This window comes from Gopherus evgoodei, chromosome 1 (assembly GCF_007399415.2).
Source record: "Gopherus evgoodei ecotype Sinaloan lineage chromosome 1, rGopEvg1_v1.p, whole genome shotgun sequence".
NCBI lineage: Eukaryota > Metazoa > Chordata > Testudines > Testudinidae > Gopherus > Gopherus evgoodei.
This window is the reverse complement of record NC_044322.1, coordinates 126,448,087-126,467,221: the sequence shown is the minus strand read 5'-3', so window position 1 is coordinate 126,467,221 and position 19,135 is coordinate 126,448,087. Positions and strand designations below refer to the sequence as shown.

Here is a 19,135-nt window from a genome sequence, read left to right as displayed (position 1 = left end):
AAATTGCATTAAAAACCACTGAGAGACATTAAATACTCGTACAGTATTAAACAGTTGCTATAGTTCTAACAGGGTGTTACATGATTGTGAATGGAAGGTGATCCATTGAATTGTGAATAGGAAGGGAAGCGTCAATGTGACTATCTATGTAATAAAATGTGATCCATCCTATGGTCCAATGTGGCAATTCTCTTTTCTGTAAAACAAAGGGGAATCAGTAGATGGGTAAGCTACTGAGGGGGCAGCTGAAGAAAATCCATTTTAATGGGATTGAAACAACTAAATTTGTTCCTAAGGAGGATGGGCTTATGGTAAAACTGAAATAAGTGCGAGAGACTTAACTAAGATAAACCAATAACGTTTGGTGGGTTAAGTAAGCAACACTTCACGTTTCTAAAATATCTTCTATTGCCTTGTTATTTAACAATAGGTGGAAAAGGTATGGGAGGCTGGGAAGGAGGGATCCGTGTGCCAGGGATATTTAGATGGCCAGGAGTGTTACCTGCAGACACAGTTATTGATGAACCTACAAGTCTTATGGACATTTACCCTACGGTGGCTTACCTGGCTGGAGGGATAGTGCCTCAGGACAGGTACAGAAATTGTAAAACATATTCACTCCTTTTAAATTTCCAATATGGAATCTTTTTTGAAAATCATCCTCATGTTAGATTTCAATATTGGCTGTTTATCATGTGATTTCCAGCCTACTTTTCCAGATCCCTAAGCTGTATATAGTTCATATATAAATCTTTTACATGTTTGAGATTCAACCCTTTCTCATAAATGTTCCTTGTTCCAAAAGTAAGTTTTCAATTGTGCTTTCAATGACAGTCGAGTACAGAACTTGTTATCCTGCAGCTCACTGAAGTTTGGTGACTGCCATTCTCTCTATCAACATTAGAGTGATCGATGGCCGGAACCTGATGCCTTTACTGCAGGGGTCCATTCAGCACTCAGAGCATGAGTTCCTGTTTCACTACTGTGGCATGTATTTACATGCAGTACGGTGGCACCAAAAGGACAGTGAGTATAACGGTTCTTCCAAAAACAATGATGGCTACAATCTCTAGGAAAGCATATGTATAGTATCATTCAGTATTAATATAGGATAGATTTTAGCTTTGCAACAAGCCTGGGATAGGAGAGTGTGTGTAGTTGTTCCACCTAGGAACAGTGCAGGTACCTATAGAGCAGTAATAATTTGCTGCTGTTCTGCATGTATATTTTGATATACACGCTACAGGCACAGGTATGCTGACTAGAATATTGGGTGCAAAACCAAGGTTCTCCCTGCTCAGTTGCTCTGGGAGGGGCAGTATTGGCTTAATCCTGTTTGGATGGACCCAGTTCTGAATACCCCATCCAGCAGTATGAAGGCGAAACTTGGCATCTTGTGTTACAGATTAAAAACTTTACTTGTTAAGTTCTGAAAATATGTTCAGTGCTGAAAGACCTTTCACTCTTCTAATGCCATTTTATGTCTATCAGCATCATCTTACATCTGGTTTCTCTCCTACCAGGTGGTGCACTGTGGAAGGTGCATTATGTGACTCCAATATTCCAGCCAGAGGATGCTCGAGCGTGTTATGGAAGAGGAATTTGCCCATGTTTTGGGGAAGGTGTAACCCATCATGACCCTCCTTTACTCTTTGATCTCTCCAGAGACCCTTCTGAGGCCAAACCTCTATTACCTGCCACTGAGCCCCTGTTTGACACAGTAATAAGCAGAATAGAAAGAGCTGTTCAGGAACATCGCCAGACACTGACTCCAGTCCCACAACAGCTCTCATTGTACAACATTATGTGGAAGCCCTGGCTACAGCCATGCTGTGGGACATTCCCGTTTTGCTGGTGTGATAAAGAAGGTGACAGTGCACACCCTGCACTGTAAAGAAAATATATTGAAGGTTAACTGTATGAAAACCTTTAAAATCAAGTGCTTTTTTTGAGCAAATGGATTCTCTTTTTGTTGATTTAGGATTACACAGTTGGCTAGCTGTATGAAATAGGGTTTAGTGAAGGCCATTTCATGAAACAAGATTTCAGTCTACATGGACAAAATTAATATGTTCCAGTATGGCAAGTCTTAGGAGTATCTATTCACTGCTGAAGATATAACTCAGATACATTGCAGTGTGCCAAAATTAAAGATGCTGTATTAACCATAACTTTGAATCTCTTGAAATTTGTGGATATAAATTCACTAGCTCAGCATCATTTTTATACTGACTTTCTGTTCAAGGATGTATTACCAAATTTCTAGCAAAGGGCTGCCTGCAATGTTTCAGCCCAGTTGGTCATATATAAGACACATCCTGTGTAAAATACTTCCCCGCCCCCAAAATAATTTCCTTTGATACTCCATGGAAGAAGAATCCCTTAGTCCTTCCCTAGCTCCTCATAGAGGCTCCTCTAGGTGATTCTTCTATCTTGCAGCTAGTTCTTCTAGCAGCAGTGGTGATGGCAGATATATCCTCTGGCTATGCAGTAACTGGTTGGTTGAGGGATTAGCTCTCTATCATAACCTTAGTCCCAGATTTGGACCTTAGCGTCCAAAATATGGGGGTTAGCCTGAAAACCTCCAAGCTTAGCTACCAGCTTGGACCTGGTACTTGCTGCCACCACCCAAAAAATTAGAGTGTTTTGGGGCACTCTGGTCCCCCTGAAAAACCTTCCCTGGGGACCCCAAGACCCAAATGCCTTGAGTCTCACAACAAAGGGAAATAATCCTTTTTCCCTTCCCCCCTCCAGGTGCTCCTGGAGAGATACACAGACACAAGCTCTGTGAATCCAAACAGAGTGACTCCCCCTCTCTGTTCCCAGTCCTGGAACAAAAAGTACTTTCCTCTTCACCCAGAGGGAATGCAAAATCAGGGTAGCCACTTCAACACACACAGATCTCCCCTGATTTCTTCCTCCCACCAATTCCCTGGTGAGTACAGACTCAATTTCCCTGAAGTAAAGAAAAACTCCAACAGGTCTTAAAAGAAAGCTTTATATAAAAAAGAAAGAAAAAATACAAATGGTCTCTCTGTATTAAGATGACGAATACAGGGTCAATTGCTTAAAAGAATATTGAATAAACAGCCTTATTCAAAAAGAATACAAATCAAAGCACTCCAGCACTTATATTCATGCAAATACCAAAAAAAAAGAAACCATATAACTTACTATCTGATCTCTTTGTCCTTACACTTAGAAACAGAATATTAGAAAACAGAACTACTTCTCCAAAGCTCAGAGACAGCAGGCAGCCAGAAAACAAAGACCTCAGACACACAATTCCCTCCACCCAAAGTTGAAAAAAATCCGGTTTCCTGATTGGTCCTCTGGTCAGGTGCTCCAGGTGAAAGAGACATTAACCCTTAGCTATCTGTTTATGACACTCTCCCATGGAGATTATTTGGGGAATGGTTCACCTTTGGTTCTTAAAGAGGACAGGCCTCTCCTGGCTGATGGCAATCTCCCCTAACTGGTCTGGGGCTGTCAGTCCAGTCCCTAACGCATTGCTTAGAGCATGGTGGAGGCCACAAGAGGGAAGGAAGCTCCCTTTTCAGCACCTTCCAGAGGAATGGGTGGCATGCCTGAGTGAGCAACACTCAGCACCAGACCCAACCCTAGTGGAGGCTGAAAATTCTAATATGCACAGCCAGTCTTAGTACTGTGATAGAGGGCTGTGTAAGTTATTCTAGCCACCACACTGCAGTGATAACTGATTCCTGCTGTCAAGTAACAATAAAAATAATGACTCAGATCCTCCCCGCTTACTGAAAAGCCCATGGGAGGGCTCAGAGGGATGGAATCCCTGTGAGGATCCCCTAACGTGAATTGCCCCACATCATTTAGACCAGCTCTGACCCCCACTCCCATCCCTGGCGGCACATCTCCATGGAAGCCGTACTAACAGATCTATCGACTGCCCACATGATGGTGGAAGGGGCAGGGGTGTGCAAAAAAGATAATATCTTAAGGCTGCATTATTTTGCTGATTAATTTATATGGGGCAAAAGGGAGTGACTATGTGGATCCTATCCAATTCTCATAGACCACCCGGACTCCTCCACCTTCCCCTTGAATATGTTTGATTTAGCTATATATAAACTATGAATATAAACTATTAACAGCTCTAAGACTCCACTAACCTATGAATTACTAGGTTGGAAACTTTCTCTTGCCTGCTTGGAGCATGTCTGAGCTAATTTCTCAGCTTTTTCCTGGCTTCTTTTTTGATTGGCTTCTACTTATTAGGGCCAAGATTTTAATGGTATTTAGACATTGGTGCCTTCAGCATTGTAAGATATAACTGATTTAGGAGCCTAACTCTCATTTTCTAAAGGGATTTAGGTACTTTGGAGTCAAAATTCCATTCATGCCTACATGGCTTTTAAAATTCCAAAACCTAAGCACTTCATTTGATTCTTTCTGCATTTCCTGATTTCTGCACCTTGCTGAGATATCTTGTATCCACTTTGGCCCTCTAAACCTATTATGTACTCCCCAAAATATATCTAAGCTGAGAATGTGTGCCAAACTTTGAGTAGAAGCAGCTTTTGAAAATCTATCCCTTTTAGGAACCAAGAACCCCAAGGTTGGAAGCTGAGTGGCAGTACTTATGGGAGAGAGGAGAGAAAGGATCTATTTCTCTCACTGTGGCCTGCAGAATGAAAAAACTAAACAGACTGCTTTTAAAAATGTGCTCCACGCTTTTTCCCTAGAGAGGAATTTTCTCTCAGTCCCTTACAGAAGTTTACACTTTTTAAGGAAGTTTCTAATTTGCCTTCTTCCCTCTCTGGCCTGTGTAACATTAGCTTTGCCAGGGCTCCCTTTCTCAGGGTTCCTGCTTCCGGATTTGCAGTGCAGAAATTTGGCTTTCAGATGGGGGTTGGCCAGCAGTGTTCTGCCACTTGTACCAAAGGGTCACATTCGGAGACCTTTCCTTTGTCCAGAAGGCGTGTAGGTCCAGATCCTCTGGAACATGGTCCGAGCTTTGTATTCTTTGTGCCTTCTGCACAGGCTCCCAGGTATTTCTGAGCAATACTCTGTTTTAATCCAGAATTTTATTTACAGTCTGTTTCAAAATAGTAAATTCTAGGCAGTAACAGTCTGTTTTTTCTTGACTTTTGTCTAGCTTTCATGTCAAATTGCAGGAGAGAGATCACTTGATCATTGCCTGTTAGGTTCACTCCCTCTGGGGCACCTGGCATTGGCCACTGTCAGCAGACAGGATACTGGGCTGGATGGACCTTTGGTCTGACTCAGTATGGCCGTTCTTATGTCTCTTCTCTGCTAGCTCCTATCTGCCCTTGTCTCCAATCATCTGATTAATCAGAACTGCTGCCCAGGGGCAGCAGGTTATATGGGCTTGTGGTGCCTAAGCACCAGGAATATTCAGGGCTGGGGGCTGTGCTCCACCAATATTTGGAGCTGGGTTTCACCCCTGGCTCTGCCCCCACTGACTCAGAGCTTCCCTGCCTGAAAAAAACCAGCCCATGCCTCTCTCCTTTGCTTGTGCTGCTGGCTGCCTGTCCCTGCTTCTGCCTAAGGCTATAGAGAGCAGCGGCTGGCAGACTGTTGGAGCAGCTCGGGAGGGGGAGGCACGCACGTGCTTGGGAGCCCTCACTCCCGTCCCGCACCCACCTGGAAGAGACGCCAAAGGGACTTCTGGCCAGGAGATGGACACCTGGAGTAGACCTCAATCACCTGAGCAGCTGCTGGGGCTTTGATGAGGTTTGACCCTGTGATCCACCCCTCCCTCCCCCCGCAGCCCCCACTCCTGCCCAATGCAGGGCAAGGGGTAGCCCCATCCCCAGTGAGGCTAGGGTGAGGGGCAGCAGGGGAGGAAGGAAGCCTCATGTGATGGCAGTCCCTCCCAGCACCCACCCACCCACCACAGGGGAGATGGGGGAGGGGCACTTCCTAGACCAGAGCAGCTGGGGCTTGAGTGAATTTTGTGACACCCTCCCCCTCCCCCAGCCACTACCCTGCAGTCCCCACTCCTGCCTCATGCTGGGCAAGGGGCAGCCCCATCCCCAGTGAGGCTATGGTGAGGGGTAGCAGCATGGGTGGCCACATATGATGGCAGTCCCCTGCCCCAGTACCCACCGTAGGGGAAGTGAATGGGCTTTCTGGACCTGAGAGAGGCCCTAGGAGCATATGCAGTGACTGTGGTGCAGAGTGAGTGTGCTGCTGCTAAGGGATGGGGTGGGCAGGGAAGAGGAGAGGTCCCTCCCCTGGAGCTTGCTGCTGCCCAGGGGCCGGGGGTGGAATCCTCTCTGGCCCTAGCCCTGGGGCAGCCTGTCTGCACCCCAAGTTCCTTATCCTCAGCCTTGCCCCACTCCAGAGCCTGTGCCCCTAGCAACTCAACCCTGAGCACCCTCCTGCACTGTGAACCCCTCATCCCCAGCCCCACCCCAGAGCCCTCACCTGAGGGGAAAACTGCAGCTTAAAATTTGGTGGTCAGTTTGGAGTATTATTGTGTTTAGCACAATACTTGATTATTTTACACCCTTTAAAGTACATAACTAGTCATATATACAGGTGTTACAAAGTGGGAATGTTCTTAATGTTTTCTCTGAATAAAGTGTGGGTGCCTCAGTTTCCCCTATGCATGTCTCAAGGATCTAGATGGTGGGATAAGGTTGTGTGATTGTTGTAGAGCCCTAGAGGGCCAGTGTGATGCCATCTGCACAGAGAATGGACGAAACCCTATCTCTGGGCAACTGATGGCCTGGGCCGCTCTCCTGCAAGGTGCCAACTGAAGGTGTTGGAGAACAAGAGATCAGGTAGCCTCCTAATGCCTGGAAAAGAGACAAGGGCCAGAGGAAGGAGTGTCAGTGCCTGTGCAGACTGCCAGGAAGTGCATGGTGTGGAAGGGCATGCTGGAATGCTTTGGAACTACTCCATACAAAGCCAGTCAGGATGCTGGGGGAGCCTCCTCTCTCTGAGCATACTGTCTCCAGGGCAAGAAGCTTACACCTTCCTGGGTCTGACCTCAGAGCATTCAGCATGCCCCTCCACACTGTGTGCTTTCTTCAGCGAGTCTGCCCAGGCAGGTCCTGGGGCAACCAGAGGTCCCTGCACCCCAACTCTGCAGTCAGACATGACTCTCAGCCAGCTGGTAAAACAGAAGGTTTATTAGATGACAGGAACACTGTCTAAAACAGAGCTTGTAGGTACAGAAAACAGGACCCCTCAGTCAGGTCCATCTTGGGGGTGGGGAGCCCAGACCCAAGTTCTGGGCATCTTCCCATTTCCCCAGCCAGCTCCAAACTGACACTCCCTCCTCTGGCCTTTGTGTCTCTTCTGGACAAGGAGGCCACTTGATCTCTTTGTCCCCAACACCTTCAGTTGGCACCTTGCATGGGAAACTGAGGCACCCACACAATATTCAGAGAAAACATTAAGAATATTTCCACTTTGTCGCAACAAGTGCAACAAAATATAATACCGTATATTGAAGCAGGCAAGTGCTGCTTCTGACTTTCCACTTTTAATTGACCTTTGTAATCTTGTGGTGCTGACGCGTTGTAGCTTCATTTTATATCGGCTTACAGCGAGGGAGTGGGGGGGGCACCACCATTTTGGGCACCACTAAAAATTATACAAACCTGCCGCCTATGCTGCTGCCTTCAGATGGAGCTAGCACACTGTATCATAAACAGGGAAAACAACATGTGAGCAGTATTAAGCAAGCAAAATAGCAATTCATCCGTATTTCCTCTCCTCTCCTTCTTTGATCTCTACAAACTCAACTCTTCAGTTTGGGATTTGCTGGATTGTGGGAAGTACAGGTACACCGGGGAAAAGTTTGCTTTCAGTTTCGCCGTCCGTGGACTTACTGTGCATTTATACTGGTGCATCTAGTGTGCAAAACTCTCAGATATATTTTATGTGATCTGTAGTACTTCTCTGATTAGTTTGCTCCTACCTGTCCTATTTTCCTCATACATCTCATTTGTTTCTATCACTGATTTTCTTCCATTCTCTTTTTCTACTGTCCCATCTGAAGGAAAATCTTCATGTTTATAGATTGAATAGTGCCTGCTGGCCCCAAACTTTATCAATCACGTAGTCAGACCTCCTGTGTGTCACAAGCTGTTGCGTTTCACCCAGTTATCACTGTATTGAGGCCAGTTACTTGTGCTTATGTAAAGTATAATTTACGTAAAGCTAAAGCATATCTGCCAGAAAGACGACATCATAATTTGATGACCTCTTTCCTTGGTAGTTTGTTCCAATGGTTTATCAGCCTCACTGTTAAAAATATGCTACTTATTTCTTCTTTGAATTTGTCAGGCTTCATCATCCAGCCATTCGTTCTTGTTATTCCGTTCTCTGCTAGATAAAAGAGCCATTTAATACCTAGTATTTTGTCCATCAAGGTATATATGCACTGTAATCAAATCACCTCTAGATCTTGTTTTTGATAAGCTAAACAGACTGAGCTCTTTTTAAGGTTCTCACTGTTATATTTTCTCCAGCCCTGAAATCATTGTAATCTTTTCTGCAACCTTTCTGGTTTTTCAACATCCTTTTTACAATATGGACACCAGAACTATGTGCAGTATTCTAGTGTTGGTCTCACTAATGCTGTATGCAGAAGTAAAATCACCTCCATACTCCTACTCACTACTACCCTTTTTGTATATCCAAGGGTAGCATTAGATGTTTTTGCCACAGTATTGCACTGGAGCTCATGTCCACTATGCTCACTTGTCCACTATGACTCCTAAATCCTTTTCATAGTCACTGCCTTACAAGACACAATTGCCCAGCTGGCATTCTTGTTCCCAAATGTATAATTTTGGTATGTATTTGGCTGTATTAAAATACTTTTGCTTTAAAATGGGCCCAGCTTACCAAGCGAGGCAGATCCAGATGAATCCTGCAGCTATGCTTTCCCTGAATTTCTGCACGTGTTGCAATTTTCCCTGTAAAATTCCATTACGTTAAAAAAAAAAAAAAAACTCTCCTGATCATTTCCTTTTGCTTGTGGACCCTATTCCTTTAAACCTTTCGTATGCATTGCTAGACTGATCATTTCCTCGCTTGTGATTAGACAAGCAGTTTAGGATGCTGTAAACGTGTGGACTCACCCCCGCAGCGCCTCCTGCTGGTTGCTTCGGGGAATTAACTCAATTCCAGCTATGGAGCGCCCTCTGCAGACTGGTGATCCACCTATGCTCTGCTGGCCCCGGGCCCCTGCTTGGACCTCGGTGCCCCTTTAACTGGGTCTCCCCCCTCCCAAGGGAACCCCACCCCACTATCCCCACTTTGCCTCAGTATTGGCTACTGCCAAGTCATTGTCTAGCCCCACACCCTGGGGCAGACTGCAGTATCAACCACTCATCACAGGCAAAGGGGTTTTGGCCTGGCTGCCTTTACCCACCCTCCAGCTGCCCCTCTGCAACCCAGTACCTTGGAGGCCTAGAATTAGGCCCTGCAGCCTGGGTAGTTGCTGGCCTAGGGCTTCCCAGCTCCTAAGGCTTTTCCCCCAGCCCTGCCTTCCTTTAGGTCCCCTGGGTGAGTCCCCGAGCAGCCAGGCCTATCTCCCTTTCCAGTCAGAGAGAGACTCTTTCTGCTTCTGGCTCTCTGGCCTTCTTATTAGGCCCTGTGGCTCAGTTTGGGGCATGGTCCCCAGCTGCAGCCACTCCCACCATCAGCCCAGGCTTCTGGCTCCAGCTGGCCCCTTGCCAGGGCTGTTTTAACCTCTTCTCTCCCAGAGCAGGAGTCCACCCTTTTACAGATGCCAATCTCTCATGTAGGCTTCATTCCACTTTGAATTAAGTTAGGGTGACCAGATAGCAAGTGTGAAAAATTGTGCCGGGGTTGGGGGTAATAGGCGCCTATATAAGAAAAAGCCCCAAATATCGGGACTGTCCCTGTAAAATCAGGACATCTGTCACTCTAAGTTAACTAGAAGGGACAGTTTGGGTTTTTTTTTAAAGGAGGATATGGTAATGTTTTGACAGCACGTACGTTCTTTAAGAAACATGAGTGGTTATGCCTGCTGTGGGTGAATGAACAATAAAAATATTGTTTCACATGGTACATTCCACTTCCAGATTTCCTTTTTACCCTAGCCTACTCCAACAATAAGTACCAGTAATTAGATCTCACAATGACCTTGTTACATACTTGAGGAAATACTTCTGAAAGACCATCATCTCTAGGTATGAGTACAGCAGCTTAGGGAATCCATTTGAAATTATAAGTGGAATGTACATTAGGCAGCAAAATTCAATTACACTGAGCAGGAATTTACTTTGGGTTGATAATTCCAGTGTCAAATACTTAGGCTATGTCCAGATTACCCACCGTATCGGCGGGTTAAAATCGATTGCTCGGGGATCGATATATTGCGTCTCATCTAGACACGATATATCGATCCCCGAGGGCGCTTATATCGATTCCGGAACTCCATCAACCCCAACGGAGTTGCGGAATCGACAGGGAGAGCCGCGAACATCGATCCCGCGCGGTGAGGACGGGTGAGTAATCCGATCTTAGATATTCGACTTCAGCTACGTTATTCATGTAGCTGAAGTTGCGTATCTAAGATCGATTTCCCCCCGTTGTGTGGACCAGCTCTTAGAGGCTTGTGATGTGCAAACATTAAGGGCTAGGACACTTGTAGATATTAATAAAAGCAGCTTTCATAAAATCAAAAACTGCCTTGATTTTAGTAGTAGGAGAGAAGAGTTATTCCTGTCTGTCCATTTCAGACAAAAAATGCTTGCATGAATTAACCTGTCCTTCTAGGGGCTGTTATTTTTCCTCCGGTATAATGGATTGCCCTCCACTACCTTGCATGGCTATTTCTGTATCACTTTTTGCAGGAGTTCATAATAGCAGTACAACATGGCGTAACTTTTAAGAGCTATTCTCAACTGCACTGTGATCAGCAGCCTCCCTTCTTGAGGACAAGTAATATGAGTACAGAAGCTCCCCAACTTATGCAAGCGTACTGTTCCAGAACACCTGGTGTAAGTCAAGTTTTGCATAAGTTGGGAACGTATCTCTGACAATTACGTGCCAAAAAAAAAAAAAAGAATGTATGGAATGTACAGAACTTTTTCTGTAAACCCAGATTTCTGTAAATCGGGTTTGCGCAACCCGAGGAGCATCTGTAAGTGGAATTCTCAAAGTTGCATCCAGACCCAAGTTTCTCACATGACAATACAAAGCCACAAATTATTAACAGACAATTACATAAGGACAAGAACTTTGCTCTCAAACAATTCAGTGGCTGCAGCTGCATGTTCCTTATTTACAGTATGAAGCAGATTTATCTTTTATACCATTGAATTATTTCTAACTATGTTTTTGTTTCCAGCTTGTTTGGGAGGTGACAGCTATTCTTTCCATACATCATATTTTTGGAGTAAACATCTTGACAACAATCCTTTAAAAGCTAATGGCTTAGAAGTGGATTGATATTGGGGGAGACTTTTCTCGTGTGGTACTATGGACCTGCTACTGTCCTTACTCCAGCAAAATTACTGATTCTCTCACCAGGGACTTTGGTAGTGAGAGAAACGTGGGGTCAGGCTCAATTAATGTAATCTTTAACTGACATTTGGAGCAGCTGAGAACTCTTCAAGAGCTGCCCCTGTTCGAGAGAGACATACTTAGTATAATAGAAAGTGAAAAAATGGGATTTTGGAGCTTAAGTCAATTTTTAACATAAGAATAGTCATACTGGGTCACACCAAAGGTCCATCTAGCCTAGTATCCTGTCTTCCAACAGCGGCAAATGCCAGGTGCCCCAGAGGGAATGAACAGAACAGGTAATCATCAAGTGATCCATCCCGTCACCCATTCCCAGATTCTGGCAGAGTCTAGGGACATCATCCCTGCCCATCCTGGGTAATAGCCATTGATGGACCTATCCTCCATGAATTTATCTAGTTCTTTTTTGAACCCTGTTGTAGTCTTGGCCTTCACAACATCCTCTGGCAAGGAGTTCCACAGGTTGACTGTGCGTTGTGTGAAAAAATACTTCCTTTTGTTTGTTTTAAACCTGCTGTCTATTAATTTCATTTGGTGATCCCTAGTTCTTGTGTTTTGAAAATTTTACCTTCAGACTATAATCCTGTGGCCAGCATGAAAGTCAGGTAAATGGGATAAGGAATCTTCACACCATGCAGGCCCCTAGTGGGAGACTTTTGCAGAGCTCCTCCACAAAGGCAGCCCAATGACTAGAGTAACCTACTTGGGGGCAGGGAGACCAGTACATGGAAGGAAGGAACTGATGGGAGGATACACACAACAATGGAGCCGCTACCCTGCTGCCTCCTTTTCACAGTGGGCCCTGTGAAATTTAGCTGTACACCAGAGGTGAAAGTAAGCCGATATGGTCTGGTATGGCATACCAGTAAGAAAGTGCTGATCATACCGGAAGGGCTGGTGATTGGGGGGGGACAGGGACAAAAGGGGCAGCTGCCCCGGAGCCCAGCGATTTAAAAGGGCCCTGGGGCTCCAGTGGCGATTTAAAGGGCCCGGAGTTCCTGGCTACTGCTACGGTGCCTGTGATTGATACCCCAGGCCCTTTAAATTGGTATGGGCCAGGCAGTGCTGAAGGGCTGGCTGGAGGATTTGGGCCCCAGCCCCGTCCCTTCTGCCAGAGGCCCTGTCCCTTCTGGGGGCCCAAAGCTGCCCACTCCCCACCTTGCCCAGTACCCCGGCAACCCTGCATACTGGCAAGTCATTTAAGTTACTTTCACCCGTGCTCTACACCCCTGTATCTAGTCCCCTCTTCCTCATGCAACAGACCCGCTGCCAGCAACACTCTTCTCAGCTTTGGAGGCAGGGGCTACGTTTTGTCCTAAGTTAATTCAAATCTTGAATCGTATTAGCATTTCCCTTGTGAACAGTACAGTGGTTCATACAGGTGACAACTTAAGTTGTTTTACTGTATTTCAGGAGCTTCCTGTCCGCTCTGCTGGTATTATGCATATTTCCAAAGACATGTGGAATGAGTGTGGCTGTGGATTTTAAACCCAATATTTTACTGATAATGGCAGATGATCTTGGCATTGGAGACATAGGTTGCTATGGTAACAATACCATAAGGTAAAAGCTCTCTCATTGTTGTATGTATGTGTTTAATTTTTTCAAGTAGGTACATGTTTTACATGCATAAAATAAGACGCTCCAGCCCAATGACTTTACAGTCCAAGGTCAAGTCTTTCAAACACTCATGCATGTACTTAACTTGATGCACATGAGTAGTCTTCTTGTAGTCAATGGGACCAGCTCACATATAGCTAAACCCATGTGTATGCACCTGCAGGATTAGGGCCTACATAAACAATGCAAATAGAAATTGGGGAAGGAAGCAACATTATTATTTCCACTCGATCTGAATTTCCTTTTATTTTCTGGTGTCAGAGCGGTAGCCGTGTTAGTCTGTCTCAGCGAAAACAACGAGGAGTCCTTGGGGCACCTTAGAAATTAACACATTTATTTGGGCGTAAGCTTTCATGGGCTAGAACCCACTTTCTGTTTCTTTTATTTTCTGTCTATTAACCTCTGACTACAGGTATCATTATTGTTTACCCCTTGTCTATCTCTACATATATCTTATACTTTACCCACTTCTAGTTTTTTTATCTATAAACCTTGCTCTTTCTGTGCTATGCTTTTCCTCCAACCCTCATCCATTTTCTCACTCCTTTCTCCAGGCACATGAGGCCTCCACTCACTGGATCCTGTGGGCTGGCACTCACTAATTTCCTCATGAGGAATAGCCCACAAAGCCTGTACTCTCCCAGTCAGCTTGGGTCTGTAGCAGCAGCAGACGGGCATGTTCCTCCTGAAGAAGCACTGTCTTTTTTATAGGCAATCCAAGAGAGGTGGTAGGAGGTATCCTCCTGCCTCACATGGTGGTGCTGGGGTTGCAGAAAGGAGCACTGTAGACTTCCTGTCCCTGTTGTCCAGATCTGCCATTGCTGGAGGTAGAAAGGTCTGAAAAGGCCTGTTTCCCTCCTACTACTGCTGCAGTCCTACCTCCTGGGAGAGTTAGAACCTTATAAAAATATTATTGTGTAACTATATTATTATATGCTGCCATATATAATCCGTAGTGTCAACACTGAACAGTAACTGCTTGGCTCACAAATGCTCCAGATACCAGATAGGAGGTTTTGGTTCAGTGAACTCCAAAATATAGTGTTATAAAATGGCTGCCAAAAGTGACATACAGTAGAACCTTAAAGGTATGAACACTAGAGTTATGGACTGACTGGTCAACTGGACACTATGTGAAACCACAAGATACCGATCAGGCAGCAGTGGAGACAAAAGAAAAAGAGAGAAAACAAATACTGTACTATACTGTACTGTGCCTGTATTGCATCTTAAAGGTAGGCACATCTGGGATGCCTGTCCTCACCTCATCCCACCCCAACCCTCACGTGCGGGGCGGCCACTTATATCTAAGAGTGAAGACGCTGGGTCTGCCAGCCCAAGGCAGCCAGCAGAACAAGATCAGCACTGGGGTCTGCACTGTTTTCACATCTTCCCCCCTCCCCCAACTGGGACAGGGATGCTGTTTTCACACACCCCTCCCATGGCTAGGAGGGGGAAAAAGTTGCAGTCCGACCCAGGGAAAGACACTCCCTGCAACAAAGCTGCAGGCACTGAGGAGGGGGTTCAGCTGCTGCTGAAACCTGGCTTGACGTGTCAGCTGCTGGAACTGGAGCCGAACTGCACTTCATTCAGAGTTATGAACATTTCAGAGTTACAGACATCCTCCATTCCTGGGGTGTCCGTAACTCTGAGGTTCTACTGTAGTCAAAACATTTGAATGGGAAATCCCTTCTATGTTCATCATCCCACTTACACAGATAATTGCAGTAGTTTCAGTTTTGCAGATTAAGCTATATTTGAAACCAATGGCCAGATTTATACCTGTGGTAACTCATTCAAATCAGTGGAGTTACTTCAGGGATGAATTTGGTCCTAGTTCCCTAGTGGTGAAAGGCTCCTCAGCACTGAACCAAACACATTCTTAAAGTACATATAGCATAAAAGAGCAGTACTTCTAGGGAAATCATTTGAAAGCTGAGTTAGTTTTGATCAGTGCTTCTCAAACAGGGGTCGCCGCTTGTGTAGGGAAAGCCCCTGGCGGGCTGGTCCAGTTTGTTTACCTGCCTTGTCTGCAGGTCCGGCCGATTGCAGCTCCCATTGGCTTGCAGCAGTGAACCGTGGCCAGTGGAAGCCGCGATTAGCTGGACCTGCGGACAGGGCAGGTAAACAAACCGGCCTGGCCTGCCAGGGGCTTTCCCTACACAAGCGGCGACCCCAGTTAAATCAAAACCAGTGTTTCTCAATCTTGTAATAAGTTTCATGCATGTATCCTTCAACTTGCTACCTACTTGTGTTAACATATGACTCTATTGTTTGTTCTTTGTAGGACCCCTAATATTGACCGGCTGGCCAAGGAAGGGGTAAAACTTACTCAGCACATTGCTGCAGCTCCACTTTGTACCCCAAGCAGAGCAGCTTTCCTGACTGGCAGATACCCCATCAGATCAGGTTGGACACATTTTTAGTGATACAATGCTGTCTATGTAAACAGCTGAGCTCTGGTCATCAGTAACAAGTCAACATCTACCAGACAGTGCCCAAATAGTGAAATAGAAAATACTGCAGTAATTTTCTATCCTAAGCAGAAGAAAATACTCTATTGCTGGTATCTTAAGATTCCGATGGTAACTTTTGGTAAACAATGAACTTTTGGGGGTGGGGGGTTGACATCATTTTACAAACCTTCAGCATAACTATATGAGAAAAGTGAGAGTCGCATTTAAGTGTATTACAGTAGGATTGAAAAGATGCCAATGTAAAATGAGATTCTTCACATCCTTAGCTTTTACCGAGAATATTGTGTCCATGTTTTAGTGTTCTGCTGAGCTTGAAAGCTATGGACGAAGGGAATACAGTGGGTTCTAATGAGCAATGGTCAAGCTGTGACAGTTTTGAAAACCCTTCCCATTTATTTAAAATCTTTTTCAGTGGGTGATTGACATACCATAATAATGTCTTAATAGAGTGCAAGATCACAAAATTATACCAAAATAGAGAAATTATTTTATTTTAGGTCAACATTGCAAGGGAGCAAAGGGTTGTTATCAGATGAGAATATCAGCTATTTTATAAAAGCAGCAAAGAGTCCTGTGGCACCTTATAGACTAACAGACGTTTTGGAGCATGAGCTTTCGTGGGTGAATACCCACTTCGTCAGATGCATGTAGTGGAAATTTCCAGGGGCAGGTATATATATGCAGGCAAGCTAGAGATAATGAGATAGTTCAGTCAGGGAGGATGAGGCCCTGTTCTAGCAGGTGAGGTGTGAAAACCAACGGAGGAGAAACTGGTTTTGTAATTGGCAAGCCATTCACAGTCTTTGTTTAATTCTGAGCTGATGGAGTCAAATTTGCAGATGAACTGAAGCTCAGCAGTTTCTCTTTGAAGTCTGGTCCTGAAGTTTTTTTGCTGCAGGATGGCCACCTTAAGATCCTCCTGAGGGTCGAAATGACAGTCTGGACCTCTACATTGAATGCTTCCACCGACGTGCACAGGCAGAAATTGTGAAAAAACAACATCGCTTGCCTCATAACCTAAGTCTTGCAGAATGCAATGCCATCCACAGCCTCAGAAACCACCCAGACATTATCATCAAAGAGGCTGATAAAGGAGGTGCTGTTGTCATCATGAACAGGTATGACTACCAAAAGGAGGCTGCCAGACAACTCTCCAACACCAAATTCTACAAGCCACTTCCCTCAGATCCCACTGAGGAATACACTAAGAAACTGCAATATCTACTCAGGACACTCCCTACACTAACACCGGAACAAATCAACATACCCTTAGAGCCCCGACCATGGTTATTCTATCTACTACCCAAGATCCAAAAACCTGGAAATCCTGGACGCCCCATCATCTTGGGCATTGGCACTCTCACTGAAAGACTGTCTGGATAGGTGGACTCTCTACTCAGACCCTATGCCACCAGCACTCCCAGCTATCTCCGTGACACCACTGATTTCCTGAGGAAGCTACAATGCATTGGTGACCTTCCAGAAAACATCATCCTAGCCACCATGGATTAGAGGCTCTCTACACGAACATCCCACACACAGATGGAATACAAGCTGTCAAGAACAGTATCCCTGATGATGCCACAGCACAACTGGCTGCTGAGCTCTGTGCCTTTATCCTCACACACAACTATTTCAAATTTGATGACAATATATATCTCCAGATCAGTGGCACAGCTATGGGCACCCACATGGCCCCACAGTATGCCAATATTTTTATGGCTGACCTGGAACAACGCTTCCTCAGCTCTCGTCCACTCACGCCCCTTCTCTACCTACGCTACATTGATGACATCTTCATCATCTGGACCCATGGGAAGAATTCTCTGGAAAAATTCCACCACGATTTCAACAGCTTCCACCCCACCATCAACCTCAGCCTAGACCAATCTACATGGGAGGTCCACTTCCTAGACACCACGGTGCAAATAAGTGATGGTCACATTACCACCACCCTATACCGGAAACCTACCGACCGCTATGCCTACCTTCATGCCTTCAGCTTCCATCCCGGGCACATCACACAATCCATTGTCTACAGCCAAGCACTGAGGTGCAACAGCATCTGCTCTAACCCCTCAGACAGAGACCAACACCTACAAAATCTCCACCAAGCATTCTCAAAACTACAATACCCGCACGAGGAAATAAGGAAACAGATCAACAGAGCCAGACATGTACCCAGAAGCCTCCTACTGCAAGACAAACCCAAGAAAGAAACCAGCGGGACTCCACTGGCCATCACATACAGTCCCCAGCTAAGACCTCTCCAATGCATCATCAGGGACCTACAACCCATCCTGGACAATGATCCCACACTTTCACAGACCTTGGGTGGCAGGCCAGTCCTCGCCCACAGGCAACCTGCCAACCTGAAACACATTCTCACCAGTAACTGCACACCGCACCATAGGAACTCTAGCTCAGGAACCAATCCATGCAACAAACCTTGATGCCAACTCTGCCCACATATCTACACCAGCGACACCATCACAGGACCTAACCAGATCAGCCACACCATCACTGGTTCATTCACCTGCACGTCCACCAATATAATATATGCCATCATATGACAGCAATGCCCCTCTGCTATGTACATCGGCCAAACTGGACAGTCGCTACGGAAAAGGATAAACGGACACAAATCAGATATTAGGAATGGCAATATACAAAAACCTGTAGGAGAACACTTCAACCTCCCTGGCCACACTATAGCAGACCTTAAGGTGGCCATCCTGCAGCAAAAAAACTTCAGGACCAGACTTCAAAGAGAAACTGCTGAGCTTCAGTTCATCTGCAAATTTGACACCATCAGCTCAGGATTAAACAAAGACTGTGAATGGCTTGCCAATTACAAAACCAGTTTCTCCTCCCTTGGTTTTCACACCTCAACAGCTAGAACAGGGCCTCATCCTCCATGACTGAATTACCTCATTATCTCTAGCTTGCCTGCATATATATACCTGCCCCTGGAAATTTCCACTACATGCATCTGACGAAGTGGGTATTCACCCACGAAAGCTCATGCTCCAAAACGTCTGTTAGTCTATAAGGTGCCACAGGACTCTTTGCTGCTTTTACAGATCCAGACTAACACGGCTACCCCTCTGATACTTGACAGCTATTTTATAGACTCTAGTTGTGATTTGACCCTATAAAGAGATCAAATATGTTAACTTTTAGCTTTTCAAGATATTGTTGACAGCTAACTGTTCTTTGTAGTCCTGGCAGTCTCTTGAGGAAGAACTTGACTTCCCTGTGCTGTTTTGAGTGGTTGTGTCTTTATCATAAACTCATGTGTCATTTGCAGGCCTTCTAACTACAGAACTATAGAAGTGCCTTTTAAACTGATACAAATGTGAACACTAGCACAAAATATGTGAGAGTTTATAAACTGTGTGGTATGCAGATTTGACATTGGTCTTAGCTTGCCTAAATTTGTGTAAGCCAAAGATATGGAGGAGATAAGTATACTTTTGTGTTTAAAGCCTAGGGACTGGGTTTCATTCCTTCCTGCAGAATGA

General features: G+C 45.3%; 2 protein-coding genes across 3 annotated transcripts in view; both read left to right on the top strand.

Moving 5' to 3' along the window:
* Nucleotides 1–2,153, top strand: part of LOC115656007 (arylsulfatase D-like) — a 28,438-nt gene extending 26,285 nt beyond the window's left edge. The window contains exons 9-11 of the mRNA XM_030572185.1: nucleotides 431–593; nucleotides 905–1,026; nucleotides 1,524–2,153. Of these exons, the coding sequence (XP_030428045.1) occupies nucleotides 431–593; nucleotides 905–1,026; nucleotides 1,524–1,894 (656 nt within the window). The 3' untranslated portion in view covers nucleotides 1,895–2,153. The remainder of the gene's footprint in view (nucleotides 1–430; nucleotides 594–904; nucleotides 1,027–1,523) is intronic.
* A 2,664-nt stretch (nucleotides 2,154–4,817) lies between these two features.
* The window catches only part of LOC115655999 (arylsulfatase D-like), a 37,996-nt gene continuing 23,678 nt past the window's right edge, over nucleotides 4,818–19,135 (top strand). The window contains exons 1-3 of one of the 2 annotated variants that reach the window (XM_030572161.1): nucleotides 4,818–5,024; nucleotides 12,928–13,077; nucleotides 15,422–15,543. In XM_030572161.1, coding sequence (XP_030428021.1) covers nucleotides 4,879–5,024; nucleotides 12,928–13,077; nucleotides 15,422–15,543 — 418 coding nt within the window. In that variant the 5' untranslated portion in view covers nucleotides 4,818–4,878. Of the gene's footprint in view, nucleotides 5,025–5,604; nucleotides 5,731–12,927; nucleotides 13,078–15,421; nucleotides 15,544–19,135 lie in introns of those variants that run through there. The other variant, XM_030572171.1, reaches the window with a different exon arrangement.